At 44.9% G+C, this 18,089-nt stretch overlaps 2 protein-coding genes across 3 annotated transcripts in view; both read left to right on the top strand.

Moving 5' to 3' along the window:
* The first annotated feature begins 270 nt into the window (after nt 1-270).
* NRIP3 (nuclear receptor interacting protein 3) overlaps nt 271-18,089 on the top strand; it is a 32,366-nt gene continuing 14,547 nt past the window's right edge. The window contains exons 1-2 of one of the 2 annotated variants that reach the window (XM_065592208.1): nt 271-610; nt 866-1,090. In XM_065592208.1, the coding sequence (XP_065448280.1) occupies nt 917-1,090 (174 nt within the window). In that variant the 5' untranslated portion in view covers nt 271-610; nt 866-916. Of the gene's footprint in view, nt 611-654; nt 1,091-18,089 lie in introns of those variants that run through there. The other variant, XM_005291709.5, reaches the window with a different exon arrangement.
* Nucleotides 2,964-3,824, top strand: LOC135982733 (cilia- and flagella-associated protein 77-like). The gene has a single exon (XM_065590927.1). The coding sequence runs from the start codon at nt 2,964-2,966 to the stop codon at nt 3,822-3,824; it is 861 nt and encodes a 286-aa protein (XP_065446999.1).

The raw sequence follows: 18,089 nt of genomic DNA, 5'->3' as shown, positions 1-18,089 counted from the left end.
TGCAGATACTTAGCATATCAGAGTGCAGATAGTTAAGAGCCTGGGTCTAATGGCTGCACAGGGAGTAAGGCCAAGCCACACACCCCAGCATGGCCACGTGAAACCTACCCAGACCACGGCGCCAGATACAGGTGGGAGAGCAGGGGATTGTGTGCCCATATTTCCCCTTCAATCCTCCCACCACCTGGGCAGATGTGGGTGGGCTCTTCCTCACATGGTGTCAATCAGCAGTTACCTGTAAAGGGCTGTAGCAGATTCCTCCGCTCACTCAGTACAGGAGGGGAGTGGTTATGCCTCAGGGGGTGTCACTGTATCACAGTGTCTCCAAGGGCTACTTCTAGATAGTGCAGTTTGCACATTGCCCCTTGCACAGGGCAGTATCTGAAGGCATAATGTGGCCCTTAGTTATCGAAGGCACCTGGCAGGCTTTTAAGAGCCACCCCTATATTGCTTATTGCACACATCTCTGCTTTATTTTTGTTTAAAGACCCACATTTGTTTTATTAGAAAACAAACTGGTTCCACTTGCAAACTCTCATTTTGTGAAATGTTACTTTCTTTTTTTTTTTAACAACCCACTCGGAGTCTCCTAGCAGTGTGTATGTGAAAGGCAGGTAGCTTATGGCTAATGTTCTTTTGTCATTCCAGATCTCCCTTGCAGAGGAGCCAATGAGGAGTAAGCATGCTGATTGTTCCTCTAGACTGAGTCTGAACAAACCTATGTTGTTTGTGCAGCATATTGCAATGTGCCTAACCCCTCCTTTACTACATTGCACTGGCTAGAGTACCTGCTGGTCTCCAAACGTCATGAGGCTTCAGTTATAAGTGCAGACAATAGATCATTTCACTGCTCATTTTTATACAGGAGTGTAACGTCTTCAGAGAGCGAGAGAGTGAGAGGCACACGGTCAGAAAGATGTTCTATTCAGGTATCCTTACCGAGCCTAGTCGGAAGGAAGTGGAGATGAGGGAAGCTGCATCTCTCCGACAACAGAGGAGAATGAAGCAGGCAGTGCAGTTTATTCACAAGGATTCAGCTGATCTGCTACCTCTGGATGGACTGAAGAAACTGGGGACTTCCAAAGACACTGTAAGATTTTTTTTTCAATTAATAAGGAAAAATTATATTTAGGAGGCTGGCATGTATTGCTCTCCCCCACCCCCTTAGATATCCCTTTAGATACGTTTTTATGTTAAGAGGATAATGAAGTTGGTTGCCTGTGGAAGCAGAGGTAAATTAGCAGGACTATGAGGCTCTTGTATATAGAAAAAGGAAGTGGAAATATGATTTTAGTTGCTCCTGGTGAAGTTGTTAGCCTTTTCACTACTAATCTCCTTTACAGGTCTGTATCTCAGACCTAAAAACAATTTTAACAAAATAGATACAATTTTACCAGTTCAGAATGCTTTCTTTATATTGGAGTACATCAAAATGGCTTCACATTTATTTATATATATATATGTGTGTGTGTGTGTGTATATATATATATAAATAAATTTGGTAAAACATAGAATCACTTTGGTATTTAATAATTATAAAATTGTTGAGAATAAACTTTGCTCAATGTTTTCTGTCTATGCAGTTTAATTTCCTTTCATTGAGATTTCATATTCAGGCTATAAACACATATTTGAGATAATCTGTGTTATTGGGTAAATAGAACATCACCTCCCATTTCCGGAAGAACTGGCTTCCTTCTAAAAGCTAATAAATAAAAACTTCCTTGCTTTCTTTGAATAGGAATAAAGATAAAATAGAACATTTAAAGTTCTGGTGTAAATGAACAAAACTCCCAACATGTAATGTAAAAGCTGAATATCACTTCCCCATTGAATCTAGATCTTGGAGTATATAACATACAGTATGTCTGAGTGCTGCAATATCTCACACTAGGTTAACTGAAGAAGCTGAACTTCCTTATTATTTTGGCAAATTAATTTTGTTCTAACTTAGTCTTTCTGCTTGGAAACTTTGCCTTAGATCTATACATAGGTAACCAATAGAATGAGTTTGGTGTTCTCTGCATTGTGCATAACAGAGATTTGTTTGACATCATAGAATTCACACTTGGGCACAATTCAGGGTGACTAGAAATTCCTGCATAAGGGGGACACCTGCATCCAGACTTGGAAAGCGCTTTTCAAGTCAACATTGAATTGTGCTGTTATTTATTTTAGATATTTATAAAGAGCCTAACACTGTAGTATTATTAGTAGTATTACAATAGAGTCTAGAAACCCGTGTATTGGTAGGTACTGAGAGACAGTCCTGGCCCTGAAGAGTTTACAGTCTAAACAGATTACAGAAACAAAGGGTGGAACGGGAGATGGAGGCACTGAGAGATTTACTATGGCTCTTAATGAGCAGGTTAGTAGCAGAGCCAAGGATCAAACCCAGGTGTGCTGACTTCTGTGTCTAGTGCCATATCTATCAGTGCCTGTCAATGTTTGAAATGTGTAACCCGGGAAAGATTCAGGCCTTTTAGAGGCATTTGAGGTATCCTGGTCTGGAAAGCTTTTTGATACATACAGTAGCAATTGTTATAACTTGATGTATAAAAGAAGGAAAAATATTGCTCTTTGGAAGTATTCTTGTCTAGTGATGACAAGTCATTGTTGTCAGGGCTGGATTAGCAGCATCCAGCGAGAGGGAACGAACTCCCCTAGACATAGAGAAATTCCCTCCCTTCATTCCAAACCATCGCTATATCTGTCATGCTGGCTCCAGCAGGGGCTTTCACTCCTTCTCTTCAGTGAGCACTAACAATTCACCCACAGCCATCTACCTCCTACTGCTGTAAATGGTGACTGAATGGCAAGCAATAAATACGTGGGTCTGATGACCTAATAAATCATAACAATACGGATTGTATGTTTGTGATGTCACCAGAGCCTCAAGTTACACGTGCAGGATTAACAAGCTGAGTTGTCCTCATCAGATGAGAGAGTGGGAACGACTATCTATGCTAGTTTCTCGTCAATCAGCAATGGAAGCATCTAGGAGTCCTAAACTTTTTCAGAAACTGAAAAAGAGGCACAGTGCTAACGTTATCTGTCCCCCTCCCCTGCTGCCCTTGAGAATGGCTGAGCTCCGGCCCGGGATGGAAAACGAGAGAGTTGGAGTAGTGAGGGACACCATGCTCCAGAACCACCTCATCCTCAAGCCAGAGCTAGGAAAGACTCGCTCAAGGTGCACACGGTTGCCCGGATCTGATTTTGTGTATGGACTAACCCTTTGTGGGACCGATGGGGGAGTTCCTGAAGCAATAGGCCACTGGAACTCAGTGAAACCCATTAGCAAGGCCACAAAGGAGCTGCCGCGTGATTTTGTTGCCATGAATCGTGGAGCAGTCATAGCTGGTCTTGTCACAACAAAGGAACACTACCAGTACCGCCAAATCCATGACATCCGCCGTCCGGAAGATGATGAGCGTCACTTTAAAAGGGACCCGCCGCGCCTCCCTGATGCCATGACCTATGGAATGCCAGCTCGCCCATCCACCCCTATCATAGATGTTTTTCAGCACAAGTACAAGGAGCTTTGGATGGAGGGACAACGAGCAGCAGCCGAAGCTCGTCATAAGGCAAAACAGAAAATAAGACGGCGGGGGAAAGTATACGAAACGTATTCCACTCTGCTGAAGAAATACAAACCGCCCATGAAGCCAGACCCACTTTGGCATTTGCCCCACTTTGAGAAAGTGGGTCGTCATCTCGATACCTTCCCAAGCCAAGGAGATCGGGAGAAGGCTTTCAAAGTCCACCAGTCAGAAGCTGGAGTACGATGTGGAATATTTGCCCAGGGCATTTATACAAGCAACTGAAAACTCGATAGGTTAAATTATTATAAATTATGTAATAAAATAGAATATTCTCATTTCAGGTCTGAAAGAGAACAGCGGCAGTGATCAAACATATAGAAATACTTAATAGCTTTTCAGGTAACTGGCTGGCCATATTAATACCCAATTGTCTGTAAGAGCTTTTCACTGGCCTTGGTAACAAAAAACAAGGGGTAAACTACAACCCAAAAGAAAAGAGGGTGATTGAAGGTGGAGTGGTGCTAGATGTTATCCACTCTCATTATTACAAACTGGTGAACATTTTTAATGACAACTCAGAATTTTTCCCACAATAGTCAGATCAAATCAGATCAAATCTTCGACTGATAATATTATAGTGCAGTTCTCCTCCACTCTAGATTTGACATTATACAGCCTGATTTTCAGAGGTGCTGAGCACATGTGAAAATCAGGTCAATAGTGCCTTGCCATCCTAATTTTGACTGCTGTCAGAAAGCTTTTCCGGCCATTTTTATTACATAACACAGTTTTGCAATACTTCCACTGACGATGAAGCTGCCTCTTTTTTCCTTGGAGTTTGATATGCACAAATAATAACTGGTTTAATTCTTGATATTCTTCCTCAAACATTTTTCAGTGTATTCTTTTGTTTGAATTAACTCCTTTTGGCCCAAGTTACTTCTTCTAGCACTGTGAAACCGCCCATGGGTAATGTTTATTAGTGTATTTAATAAATTACTAGCACCCTGAAGTATTGAAAACCTGTAAAACTTTCAAGCTGCTTTTGCCTTCTTAAGGTGCCTTAAGAACAGCAACACCTGTAACGTGCATGAACTCAGAATGGGCCTGCTTCTAATAGATGATAGTGTTACATACAGGAAATCTCTGAATAATAGGTGGCAGTGATTTTAATCTGACATCTGCAAGTGTGTTAGAAGAATATGGATTTCTTCTCTGTATTTTTCCCTTCCCATACAATCAAATTTCATTTATCTGGACTTTCATTATTCAATAGCAGGTATCAAATACAGTGAAAAATGTACGTTTTCTGGTACCTGCTAGCCAATGAATCTAAATTATTTTTGTATCCTCCATTTCATTTGTATAACAGAAGGTTGACTGTATCTTAGCACATATTGGATTTTGGCAGATATATTTAAATGTAATGTTATAAGTATTAGTTTATTTGCCACTAATACATTGTCATCATCGATCTAATCGAAAGCCTGAAGATTGACAGGAAACCCTCATGAATTGGGTGGTTTTCCTCCCAAACAGCTGAATGGTGACTCACAATCCAAAAGTTATTGTGCACCGCGGTTCAATTTTACCCCTTTGACTTCTCTCCTTCTCTAGACAACCATAGAGCAAGAATCCTTGCTAGCACCAAAAGTCCATCTGTGAAAGCTGACCAACAGACTGGTATCTTGACCACACACATACCTGACCATACAGTCCTGAGAACAGTGTGTGGAGCAGACCTGTGGTTCTCAGACTTTTCACTAAGCTGACCCAGCAGCTGCATTTTGTCTTTTTTTGTGACCCACCATTACCTATATGGCCCCTCCACCACCTCGCTCCTAATCCTGCCTGGTGCAGACGGGAGGCTGCAGTAGCTGGAGAACGAGCCCATCCTACACCCACCTTGCAGCAGTGACTCCCTGGATTGGGGTGTAGGATGATAAGGGCTCTGGCTGGGGGTGCAGGCTCTGGGGTGGGCCGGGGATTAGGGTGTAGGAGGAGGCTTAGGGCTAGGCCAGAGGATTGGGGTGTGGGAAGATGAGGACTCTGGCTGGGGGTGCGGGCTCTGGAGTGGGGTTGGGGATGAGGAGTTTAAGGTGCGGGAGGGGACAGAGGGTTGGGTGAGAGCTCTGACTAGAGATGAAAGTTCTGGGGTGGGGCTGGGGATGAGGGGTTCAGGGTGTGGGAGGGGGCTTAGGGCTGGGGCATAGGATTGGGGTGCAGGGGGATGAGGGCTCCAGCTGGGGGTATGGGCTCTAGAGTTGGGTAGGGGATGAAGGGTTTGGGGTGGACTCCCCTCAGCCTTCTCTCACTGGAGCTGCTTGGGGCCGGGTGAGAGGCGCCTCTCCCTGGCTGCAGCAGCTCTGGCTGGACTGGGCTGGGGGAGAGGCACCTGTTGAGTAATTTGGACCCTGTTGAGTAAATAAGATGCTGGGCAAGGGTGGAAATCTGTGTAATTAAGTTCCCTAGCTTTTCCCTACTCTAGCCGCTGGGATAGAACAGCACTAAAAATACTTCCCTGATCTTTATTATTATTTGTCAAGTGCTTCAGTATGCTAAACCCTGTGAAAAGATACAAAGCGACACAGGCCTTGCCTCCAGGAGAGTACAGCCTAGTTCAATCACAGGCAAAACAGTTCAGATCGAGATGATACACTAGCTGATGGTACAGGTGGTGAAGAAAGCGTGGAGTCTTGCAGATGCTGTCCTTGAAAGGCTGTGAGGGAGAAGAGCATTTGAAAAAGAGGGGACAGGGTTTGATGCAGAGAAAAGGTAGTTGAGTCCAAGTGGAAGGGGGGAAGGTGTGAAGATGACCATGCAAGAAGAGCACAAAGAGGCTGTCTAAGGGGAGACATGGGTGGAGCAGGAGGAGGAGTTGAAGGCAAAAAGAGCACAAATGTACATTTGGGAGGGAACTCGTTTAGTTCCAAAAACATATACCAGCAGCATTCAACAATAGTGGGCTTCCGTGTATGGAAGGGGATTGGTGAAGGGAGACCTGCATTATGGCATCAAAGGGGAATAGATTCAGTAGCTGTCCCCAAGGGGATTGATTCTGTGAGGAGCCACCTATAGAAGTGAGAGGGCTATAAAGGGCAGTTAGAAGCCAAATACAGCTGGGAAAATTGGGAGGAGAAAAGTGAAGAAATAAAAACGTACATTGATTCCTCTGACACCTCATTAGAGCTAAGGACTGGGCCATATTCCTTCCAGCAGGTCTTTCTCTGTCCTGCATAGGGGGCAGTGCACTCTGGAGATTTTGTTTTGCAGCGTTACCTCTCAATTGTTTAATTGGGGATAGGGTTTGCCCCATCCCCAGAAATGGGGTGTTCAGCCTTATGCATCAGTATCCAAGGCTACCCGCATACAGATCCAGGGCTTTCCACGGCATCCTATCCCCCTTGGGAGCATGATTCCCTCCAGAACTGTACTCTGAGACTTCTGATCTGTTGCCCCCAAGCCACAGCACTTGTGTGTGTGTTGATTTTCCTGTAGTATAGCTATTCCACATTCCCTCCCTGGCTGGCCCCTTTGCAATCCACAGAGCCCAGTCCCTGCTGTGCTCCCCACTCCAGGATTACAGTAAATGGAGATTGTGCTGTTGAACTAGCATTCTGCGTGTCCCCCAAGCCCGGTGTGAATTGAGGGGACAACTGGGCCTTTTGATTGGTAGAACTGCTTGATTGATTGGATGCCCCCTGGATATCGAGATGTGAAAGGCAGGCCAGAAATGTAAGCGGGGATATTTGTGTTGCATAAAATACTATAGGGGCTGAAACATCACATTTAGAGCCTTGTGTGTAATTTTCCTACTATTTGCTTTTTATGAATTCTTGGATCCAAGGGTTGGGGTTTTTGGTTTCTTTGTTTATTTCTCAGTTCTGTTATGATGCAGCCTTGCCTACCTGACATGGGGTATGTCTACACTATGGGATTATTCCGATTTTACAGAAACCGGTTTTTGGCAACATATTGTATAAAGTCGAATGTATGCGGCCAAACTAAGCACTTTAATTCGGCGGTGTGCGTCCATGTACTGGGGCTAGTGTCAATTTCCGGAGTGTTGCACTGTGGGTAGCTATCCCATAGCTATCCCATAGTTCCCGCAGTCTCCTCCACCCATTGGAATTCTGGGTTGAGATCCCCATGCCTGATGGGGCCAAAAACATTGTTGCAGGTGGTTCTGGGTACATCTTCCCCCTCCTTCCGGGAAAGCAATGGCAGACAACCATTCGCGTCTTTTTCCTGGGTGAACAGTGCAGACGCCATACCATGGCAAGAGTGGAGCCCGCTCAGCTCAAGACAGCAGTCATGAACATTGTAAACACCTCGCCCGTTATCATGCAGTTTATGCTGAACCAGAACCTGCAAAACCAGGCGACGAAGAGTAGGCTATAGCAGCACGGCGACGAGAGTGATGAGGGCCTGGACATGGAATTCTATCAAACCGCAGGCCCCGGCGCTTTGGAGATCATGCTGTTAATGGGGCAGGTTCATGCCATGGAACGCTGATTCTGGGCCCGGGAAACAAGCACAGACTGGTGGGACCGCATAGTGTTGCAGGTGTGGGATGATTCCCAGTGGCTGCGAAACTTTCACATGCGTAAGGGCACTTTCATGGAACTTTGTGACTTGCTTTCCCCTGCCCTGAAGCGCCAGAATACCAAGATGAGAGCAGCCTTCACAGTTGAGAAGCGAGTGGCGATAGCCCTGTGGAAGCTTGCAACGCCAGACAGCTACCGGTCAGTCGGGAATCAATTTGGAGTGGGCAAATCTACTGTGGGGGCTGCTGTGATGCAAGTAGCCAAAGCAATCACTCAGGTGCTGCTACCAAAGGTAGTGACTCTGGGAAACATGCAGGTAATAGTGGATGGCTTTGCTGCAATGGGATTCCCTAACTGTGGTGGGGCGATAGATGGAACCCATATCCATATCTTGGCACCGGAGCACCAGGGCAGCCAGTATGTAAACCGCAAGGGGTACTTTTCAATGATGCTGCAAGCACTGGTGGATCACAAGGGATGTTTCACCAACATCAACGTGGGATGGCCGGGAAGGGTTCATGATGCTCGCATCTTCAGGAACACTACTCTGTTTAAACGGCTGCAGCAAGGGATTTACTTCCCAGACCAGAAAATAACAGTTGGGGATGTTGAAATGCCATAGTTATCCTTGGGGACCCAGCCTACCCCTTAATGCCATGGCTCATGAAGCCATACACAGGCAGCCTGGACAGTAGTCAGGAGCTGTTCAACTACAGGCTGAGCAAGTGCAGAATGGTGGTAGAATATGCATTTGGACATTTAAAAGGTCACTGGCACACTTTACTGACTCACTCAGACCTCAGCCAAACCAATATCCCCATTGTTATTGCTGCTTGCTGTGTGCTCCACAATCTCTGTGAGAGTAAGGGGGAGACCTTTATGGCGGGGTGGGAGGCTGAGGCAAATCGCCTGGCCACTGATTACGCACAGCCAGACACTAGGGCGATTAGAAGAGCACACCAGGAAGCACTGCACATCAGAGAAGTATTGAAAACCAGTTTCATGACTGGCCAGGCTACCGTGTGAAAGTTCTGTTTGTTTCTCCTGAATGAAAACCCACCCCCTTGATTGACTCGTTCTCTGTAAGCAACCCATCCTCCCCCTTCGATCCCAGCTTGCTTTCAAAGGAAATAAAGTCACTATCATTTAAAAATCATGCATTCTTTATTAATTGATTATAAAAAGAGGGAGAGAACTGACAAGGTAGCCGGGTGGGGTTTGGGAGGAGGATAGAAGGGAAGGAAAAGGCCAATAAAAAAGTTCAATATAATGACTGCCTTTTGGTTAGGCTGTCCATTGAGGTGGAGTGGGAGGGTGCACGGAGCCTCCGCCCCCCCATGTTCTTACACGTCTGGGTGAGGAGGCTATGGAGCATGGTGAGGGGGGAGGGAGGTTATACAGTGGCTGCAGCGGCACTCTGTGCTCCTACTGCCGTTCCTGAAGTTCCACCAGATGCCGGAGCATGTCCATTTGATCACACAGCAGCCCCAGTGTTGCAGCCTGCCACCTCTCATCTCGAGCATCCCTCATGGCCTCATGTTCACTGGCATCTTTCCTGTACTTTGATACCATGTCCTTCCACTCATTCAGATGAGCTCTTTCATTGCGGGTGGATTCCATGATTTCCGAGAACATTTCGTCTTGCGTCCCTTTTTTCACTGCCTTATCTGAGATTGCCTCCGGGACGGAGGAGGGAGGCTTGAAAAATTTGCAGCTGCGGGAGGGAGGGAAAAAAGGGAGAGAAGTATTTAAAAAGATACATTTTACAGAACAATGCTTATACTCTTTCACGGTGAACAACACTATTCACATTACATAGCACATGTGATTTCGGTACAAGGTCGCATTTTGCTTCTTAATATTGAGTGCCTGTGGCTTTGGTGTTAGAGAGTACAGATGCAGGTCCGGGCAACAGAATTCGGCTTGCATGCGGCCATGGTAAGCCATTGTCTTTCAGCTTCTGCAGCTTTCCTACAAGCAGTGCCCTCCTTTCCCACATACCAAGCAAAGCCCGTTGAGTGCTGCGGTTTTCCTGTTAACGTGCAGCAGCAGAAACCAAACTAACCCCTCCCCCATCCAATTCTCTGGGATGATCGCTTTATCCCTCCCCCCACCGCGTGGCTGGTATCAGGGAAGATCCCCCACCCGCCCCCGCTTGGCTAACTGCAGGGAAGGATTTCTTTTCAGCCACAGGCAAACAGCCCAGTAGGAACGGCCACCTCTGTCCCCTTAATTAAATTCCCATATTTCAACCAGGTTACCATGAACGATATCACTCTCCTGAGGATAACACAGCGAGATAAAGAACGGATGTTGCTTGAATGCCAGCAAACACCGGGATCATACGCTGCCAGACTTTGTCATGCAATGATACCAGATTACTTGCTACTAGCATGGCGTGGTCAAGTGTCCTACCATGGAGGACGGAATAAGGCTCCACTGCCAAGAAACCTTGTGGAAAGGCTTTTGGAGTACCTCCAGGAGAGCTTCATGGAGATGTCCCTGGAGGATTTCTGCTCCATCCCCAGACACGTTAACAGACTTTTCCAGTAGCTGCACTGGCCGCGAATGCATCCCAAGTCCTCAGGGCAAATTAATCATTAAAAAACGCTTGCTTTTAAACCATGTTTTATATTTACAAAGGTACACTCACCAGAGGTCCCTTCCATGGCCTCATTGTCTGGGGGTTGGGAGGGTGCTTCAGTCAGGCTGAGAAAAAGATCCTGGCTGTTGGGGAGAACGGAGTGCTGTGTGCTCTCCGCAAGCTCGTCGTCGTCATCCTCCTCCTCCTCTTCCCCATCCACAGAATCCTCAGGCATGGCTGAGATTACCCCCGCCTCGGAATCCACGGTCAGAGGTGGGGTAGTAGTGGCGGCCCTCCCTAGAATTGCATGCAGCTCAGCGTAGAAGCAGCATGTCTGCGGCTCTGACCCGGAGCGACCATTTGCCTCCTTTGTTTTTTGATAGGCTTGTCTGAGGTCCTTAACTTTCACGTGGCACTGTAGTGAGTCCCTATTGTGGCCTCTCTCCATCATGCCCTTGGAGATTTTTTCAAATGTTTTGGCATTTCGTCTTTTGGAACGTAATTCTGCTAGCACTGAATCCTCTCCCCATGTAGCGATCAGATCCAGTACCTCCCGTACAGTCCATGCTGGTGCTCTTTTTTTCGATTCTCAGACTGCATGGTTACCTGTGTTGATGAGCTCTGCATGGTCACCTGTGCTCTGCACGCTGGTCAAACAGGAAATGTAATTCAAAAGTTCACGGGGCTTTTCCTGTCTACCTGGCCAGTGCATCCAAGTTCAGATTGCTGTCCAGAGAGGTCACAATGGTACACTGTTGGATAGCTCCTGGAGGCCAATACTGTCGAATTGCGGCCACACTAACCCTAATCTGAAATGGCAATACCGATTTCAGCGCTACTCCCCTTGTCGGGGAGGAGTACAGATACTGATATTAAGAGCCCTTTATGTCGAAGTAAAGGGCTTCGTTGTGTGTACGAGTGCAGGGTTAATTCGGTTTAATGCTGCTAAATTCGAGATAAACTCCTAGTGTAGACCAGGCCTAAAAGTGACATTTAGCAAATTCATTTTATAGTTATTTGGTCATATTTTTATTTTCTTGTTCTTTAATAAACTTTCCTTCAGCTACATAGACACTCAATCGCTCTTTGACTGCTTGGCTGATACTTTGAACAAGTAAAAACAATGGTTCTCAGGCTTGTACAGTGTCAGAACTATACATGACAGAGCTTTATCTGTTCTGCTTAGTGGTTAATAGTCAGGCAATGTATGTGCACTGGAGGCTGTCTGTGACTTGTTAGCAAATCCTCAAGAGGGAGGAGAAAGATGACCTACATTGTGATATTTCCAAGAAGGGCTGGCTTATGAAGTACCTCCATCTGATCACATATTTTACAGTAGTGTCTAGGCCCCAGCTAGGTCTCATTGTGCTAGACACTGCCTGTACCCTAAGAGGTTTATATTCTAAAGGGACAAGACAGACTCAGGAAGTGCTATCATCTCTATTTGACAGAAGGAGAACTGAGACATTAAATGCCTTGGTCACACAGGCAGTCTGTGGCAAAGCCAGGAATTGAACCCAGATGTCCAGCCATTCCTGTCTTGTGTTGTAGCCACAAGACCATCCTTCGTCTCCGCTGAGGGCCTCATTCTGAGAAATATTGAGCACTTGCTGGTACATTTCTCTTTGGCTTGGTTGGAGGGTTGTAGTGGCCAGTGTAGTGGCCAGAAGACCTTTCAAGATCAGGCCCAGAGAAACCTCTCCAGTGAAACACCCTGTATGATTAAAGGTAAGTATTTTTCAGAGAGAAAAAAATCAAAATGCCATAGAATTGATGTGGAATAATTTGTAATGACATGCTGGAGGTACATGTTAAGAAATCGCTAGGCAGAGTGCTAAGCATGTTAACTCTGAAATGAAGGGAGCCTTGTCCCAGCGTTTCTATATTGTCGCCATATTGCCCTAAGGTGGTTAACACCCCTTCCTGCACTCCATCCTGTCATGACTCTCGAAGAAGTTGGCCCTGCACTTGAGGACACATCTCCATGTTACATTACAGCATGCAAATGGAAGAAGATCAGCCGCTCTTGGTGTAGCTAGGAAGGGGAGTCGCCTCCAGTCCTAGCTTCCAAATGCACAGCTCAGTGTCTCTCCTGCACTTAGCACCCTCTGTCCCTGGAACTGAATCCTTCTTTCCCTGAGTCCCTTGGAGCTTTTCAGTCAGCTCTAGCCCTGCGGGAAGAGAAGCTTAGGCCAGTGACCTGAGGAAGAGAGCAAACGAGCCAAGAACACAAATAGAAACTGATTGTCTCTCCTCCCTCCCCTGGAGAAGGAGTCCCAGTGGCTGCACCTGCTGGTAGGTCACAAAATTACTCCTGAGCTCCATTTTGTAGGAGCTCAGTGCCTTCCAGGCCTGGATTGGAAAAAGGGGACTGGACATGGCCATGGACGGAGAGCATGGGGAGTGGGGGAGAGCAGCTAGCTCAGGGAATCACTCTGTCTCTGTGTGTGTATGTGTGTGTGTGGGGGGGAGGCTAGCTCAGGGAATTGCGGTGTGTGTGTGTGTGTGCGTGTGTGTGTGTGTGTGTGTGCATGGCCACATGGGGGCTGCTGGAGAGGAGTCTATTCTATTCTATACAGGTTCTTATACTTCCCTCTTCACAGAAGTATCTGAGCACTTAGATGAGGTGGGTGAGATAATATCTTTTATTGGACCAAATTCTGCTGGCGAAAGAAACAAGCTTTCGAGCTCCACAGAGCTCTTCTTCGGGACCTGAAAATGTTGATCCACTACAAGATATTGCCTCACTCACCTTGTCTCTCTCATATCCTGGGACCAGCATGACTACAACACTGCAAATGACTAACATCTGTCACGTGTGGTTTGTCCTTCCTCTGTTCAGCATATACTGGAACCATCCAACTCTGAAAGGGACTGGGAGGAGCTCCTAAATCAGCACTTTGAGCATGATGTGCCTGAGGGGCTCCTTGGCCTTGTTTCTTTGCCAGCCACGAACTCCATGGTGAAGTATTTTTTTTGGCAGGAGCCTGGAACATGATGGGAAGTAACAGGCCCCCGTACCTAGGCTGAGGTATTTACAGATTTTCATACATTAGGCACAATTTGAATGGGAACTCATGGAATCAAGCCAAACTTCACATGTTCATCATTCCATCACCCATGTAAAATACCCACCCTATTCCTGAGTAGCTTTTCCAGCCTCACCACACTGTATTCAATGCAATTTCAGTCATTGTAATGCTCAAAATGGGGTCTCTCAAAGATGGCAGCTGGATGCTTCAGAGGCATGACAGATAATGGTCCTCATTAAAAACATCTAGAAAGCCATAATATCAGCTTCTCGTTTCTATTACTGTGCTGGGACAGACTCTTCTCTGGTGTAAATTGGCATAGCTTTATTGACTTGAATCGAGCTACACCAGTTCACCTCAGCTGAGGATCTGGCCCAATGAATTTGGAAGACACTGGCTGTAGCAGACTATTTTGATTCATGTGCTAGCCTTACACAAATGCCGTCTTATTTTTATTCTGTACAAGCATTAGATATGCACTTATTTTTGAAATCAGAAAACATGTTTTGTTTTTGTTTTTGGCAGTGTAACTTGACAATAGGAGCATAGGACTTGCCATACTGGATCAGAGCTGTGGTCTATCTAGTCCAGTTCACTCTCTGACAGTGGCTAGTACCAGCTGCTTCACAGGAAGGTACAAGAAGCCATGTTGTATGCCTCTATGGGATGTCCTACTCCCAAGGCCAGTTTCTTCCTAATCCCCCATTAGCTAAGATGTTGGCTTATGCTCCGAAGCATGAGGGTTCCAGCCCTTCCAAAGCTCTTATTTTTTAAGCCTTACTATTATACTGCTCTGGATATTCTTGTTAGCTACATAAATGTCCAATGTTAGCACAAAAATGCAGCATGTGTGTTCTTGTTATTTTTTGTCTGTTAGCTTGGTTAGCTGGGCATATTAGCCATATGTGGGGGCCAACTGTACTACTCAGCTATTGCTCAACATTCCAGGTATGACATGCAACAGGATGTTTTTGAGATTGGAAAAATAAAAACAGCTTTTCTAACTGCTCTAGTAATTTTTGTTCTTAGCCATTTCCATGGAGATGCTGCTGTCTAATTGCCAGGACAGCTAACCTGTTCCCAATGCCATCTGACTCTTTAAAGCTTTAAAAATAATAACAGTAACCAATACCACAGTATCAAGTTCTTTAGGCATGTACACTCAGGTTTCAAAGCTGGCTAGAAAGAGGGATTCTATATTGTTACTATCCTACTATCTTAGGTGTGTTCCTGGCACCTTACAGAAAAACAAAAAGACAAGATCTCTACTCCCAGGAGCCTGCCATCAAAATCAGACAGATAACACAAGAAATAACAATGGACCATGAGGATGAGAGAAAGCAAAAGATAGGAAATAACAGAAAATGAGGGAAAGGGAAAACCTACTCTTGGATGAGCTATATGAGAAGTGAGTTTTGATGAGTGGTTTGCTGGAAGCGAGAAGTTGCTTGCCACAAAGAAGAACTCTGTCTAGCTCTCAAAAACCCTTTGCTGTAGTATCTAGGCACAATTGACATAAGTAGGACACAACAATTTCTATCTAGGAGACTTAGACTCTCCATTGTGGTTCTCTTTTCAGTGTCCTGAATTAAATTGTTTTGTGGGTTTTCCTGTCATTTTAGGAGCCAGAAGCCAAACCAGTGGGGAGGGCCTGCAAGAAATGCAGATGACTAAATTACACCTATTTTGTATATAAATTAGAGAAGGGCCAAAACTGGAGCCAGTCCTGAACTTTGGGAAATGAGATAAAATGGGACCCAGATCTGCCCCATGTCTTGTTTTGGTTTCTTGTGGCTTTTGGTTGACGTTGCAAAACAAAAAAGCTCTCTGGAGATGCTTTAGGAAAATCACTACTGTACCAGACCACACCAAAATAACAACATATTTGTTTCACTTACTGAATGCTGTGTAATGTTTCACTCTTCAGAAGAACACTGTGTAGTTCAGTATGATGGCTGGAGAGATGACACCTGAAACAGAATAAACTGCTTCTTTGTTTTCAACATTTTACTGGGTGCACAGCCAAGATGCAGTGAGAGGAAGACACCACTGAATATGACAACTCTGCTTGAAAAGATCTTTTCTCTTTTTCTTTCCTTAAGTGGTCTGGCTGCCATTTTTCAGCAGGATCTTTGCAACCGTTATTTGATTTTCAGTGTCTGTTTCCAGCATTTGACTCATCTCTCTGACTAACACTCCTCACTCTGTATTGCACATGAAAATCAAGGAAAATCAAAGTTTAAACAAATTAATTAGTAATAGCCTTGGACAGAATGATGCTGAAGGGAGTCTTTTCAACTTATTAGATAACATATGCACTGGAACATACAAGCTATGCTTGTCCTACTGAAGGTAGCATTTGCCTCAGACGTCAGAGGAACTAACATTGATAAAAGATGTGTCCAGTTGCATTTGTAACCCACATTACCATAGTGTAGGTCTTTGTCTCTTAAGTGGCTGATCCATATAAATAATAAGAATGGTAGAGCTGCCAGCTGGGGAGCTTAATTTTTTAGATCAAGCAGTTAAAGTTTGTGCTTTTAGCATGAGAAATCCAAGGTCCACTGATGACCCATGGTGGAGCTTGTCACGTGTGCATTGAACTGTTACACTGGAAATTAATGAGAGGTTCTCAGGCAAGGTGGCAATGATATGCCTAGGCACGGCCCACCCTTGATTCTCTAGTAACTTCTTTCACTGGGAATTGGTTGTGTGGTTTGGGAGCTGATGGTTTGGGAAAGTGTCCAGACTATTGCTGAACTTTTGAAGGTTTGGAAGCTCCTATTGTCCCTAGTCGCTTCTGACCTGGGCTGGATGTGAGCTGAGGGTCTACAGGTGAAACGTTCCCTATCCCAGGACCTGTAACATAAGCCATCTAATCCTCATCTTTGATGAATTTTAAGTGCAGATTCAGAGCTTGTAAAAAATGCATGCTTGTACTGTAGGAAACATTCAAGGATATGAGGGCATGCAATCCTCTCCAAACCACCTGCCCCTCTGCCTGTAGGAAGCACTAACATAGTTGAGTTTTTCTGCTTGTTCTATTTAGAGATGGTGTATTGTGCAGCTGACTCTATTTCGAATGCTTTCATTGTGATCACAGTGCTGGTTCATACCTAATGGTTCTGCCTTAAATGGGAGGACTCTTTTCTTAAGTGATTTCTTCATGCCACAGTGTGGAGTATCTATACAAGTAAAAAAGTGGAACAAGTTCTCCCACCTATACTTACATTAAGTAATACCCTGCTGTGAAATTAGTCCCATTGATTTCACTGGGAATAAAATAGTTCTCACCACAAATAAGGATGGCAGAATTGGCCCCATGACTTTTTTGAAGGTAATGCAGGCAGCATAATTAGAGTTCTAATCTTTCATTGTTACTGACTGCTGGGTGCAGAATCAAGTACGTTATCTCATTATACAGAACATGCCATTATGAGTGCCAGTCAAACAAAACATCAGCCATAGATTAAGAAATTTTATTTTCCTTTCAATACAAAAAGATTTCCCCTTCCAAGAGGATAGCCAAGCTGAGGGCATGAAAAAAGAGAGAAGACATGTTTCAATGACAGTAGGTATTTTACCATGTCTACCTGATTCTTATCCATCTAATATAGTTCACTTCTTCTGTAAATGTTATAGCCCCCAACAGAACCTGAAATACCAACAATGTATTTGTTTTAGGAGAGCATTTTCATGTCATCTGACTTTCTGTAGGCCATGTTACATTAGTCGCTTGTAACCTTTATTATTTAACATGCTTCACTGAACATGTTAAAACACAGGAATTAACTGGAAAGAGTTTGCAAACTAATTAAAAAAATACAGGCTGAGATTTTCAAAGGCGGCTAAGGGAGTTAGGCTCCCAGATTGATATGAAATTCCATTGGAGTTAGGTGCTTCACTGTCATAGTCACCTCTGCAAATATACAATATGCAGGCAAATATATAGCACAACCTATAGGCAAAAGTTCAGGTCTGAGAAGGTGTGAATGTATCACTGTTGGTGAGATGAAGCTCATTAGAAAAATGTAGAGGGAGCAACCATCTAGTGGCAGGGACATGGACTAGATGACCTAACAGATCACTTTCATCTCTAAACTTCTGTGAGTATGTATCATCCCCTGGCCAATGTAGAAAGGCTTTGTGAAAGCAGTGTGCTATCAGGAAGGATTTAGGGGAGAGGCAGGGGTGCTTGTTGCACAGGAAGCTGTTTAAAGAACGTAGAGAGGCGAGGAACCACATGAAGGATGACATGAAGAGTGAAGGGAAAAGAGCCATATGGCGTAAGGTTTAAGTCGGACCAAATTCTGATCCAAAGGGTCAAACCATATATGAACATAGGCCGTATTTGTGGTAGTCATCTTTCTACAATTGTGCCTTA

Source organism: Chrysemys picta, chromosome 4 (assembly GCF_011386835.1).
Source record: "Chrysemys picta bellii isolate R12L10 chromosome 4, ASM1138683v2, whole genome shotgun sequence".
Taxonomy (NCBI): Eukaryota; Metazoa; Chordata; order Testudines; family Emydidae; genus Chrysemys; species Chrysemys picta.
The sequence above is the reverse complement of the archived record's forward strand: the minus strand, read 5'-3'. Positions and strand labels throughout refer to the sequence as shown.

Coding starts and splice junctions, on each gene's coding strand:
- LOC135982733 (XM_065590927.1), top strand. CDS start 2,964: ATGCTAGTTTCTCGTCAATCAGCAATGGAAGCATCTAGGAGTCCTAAA.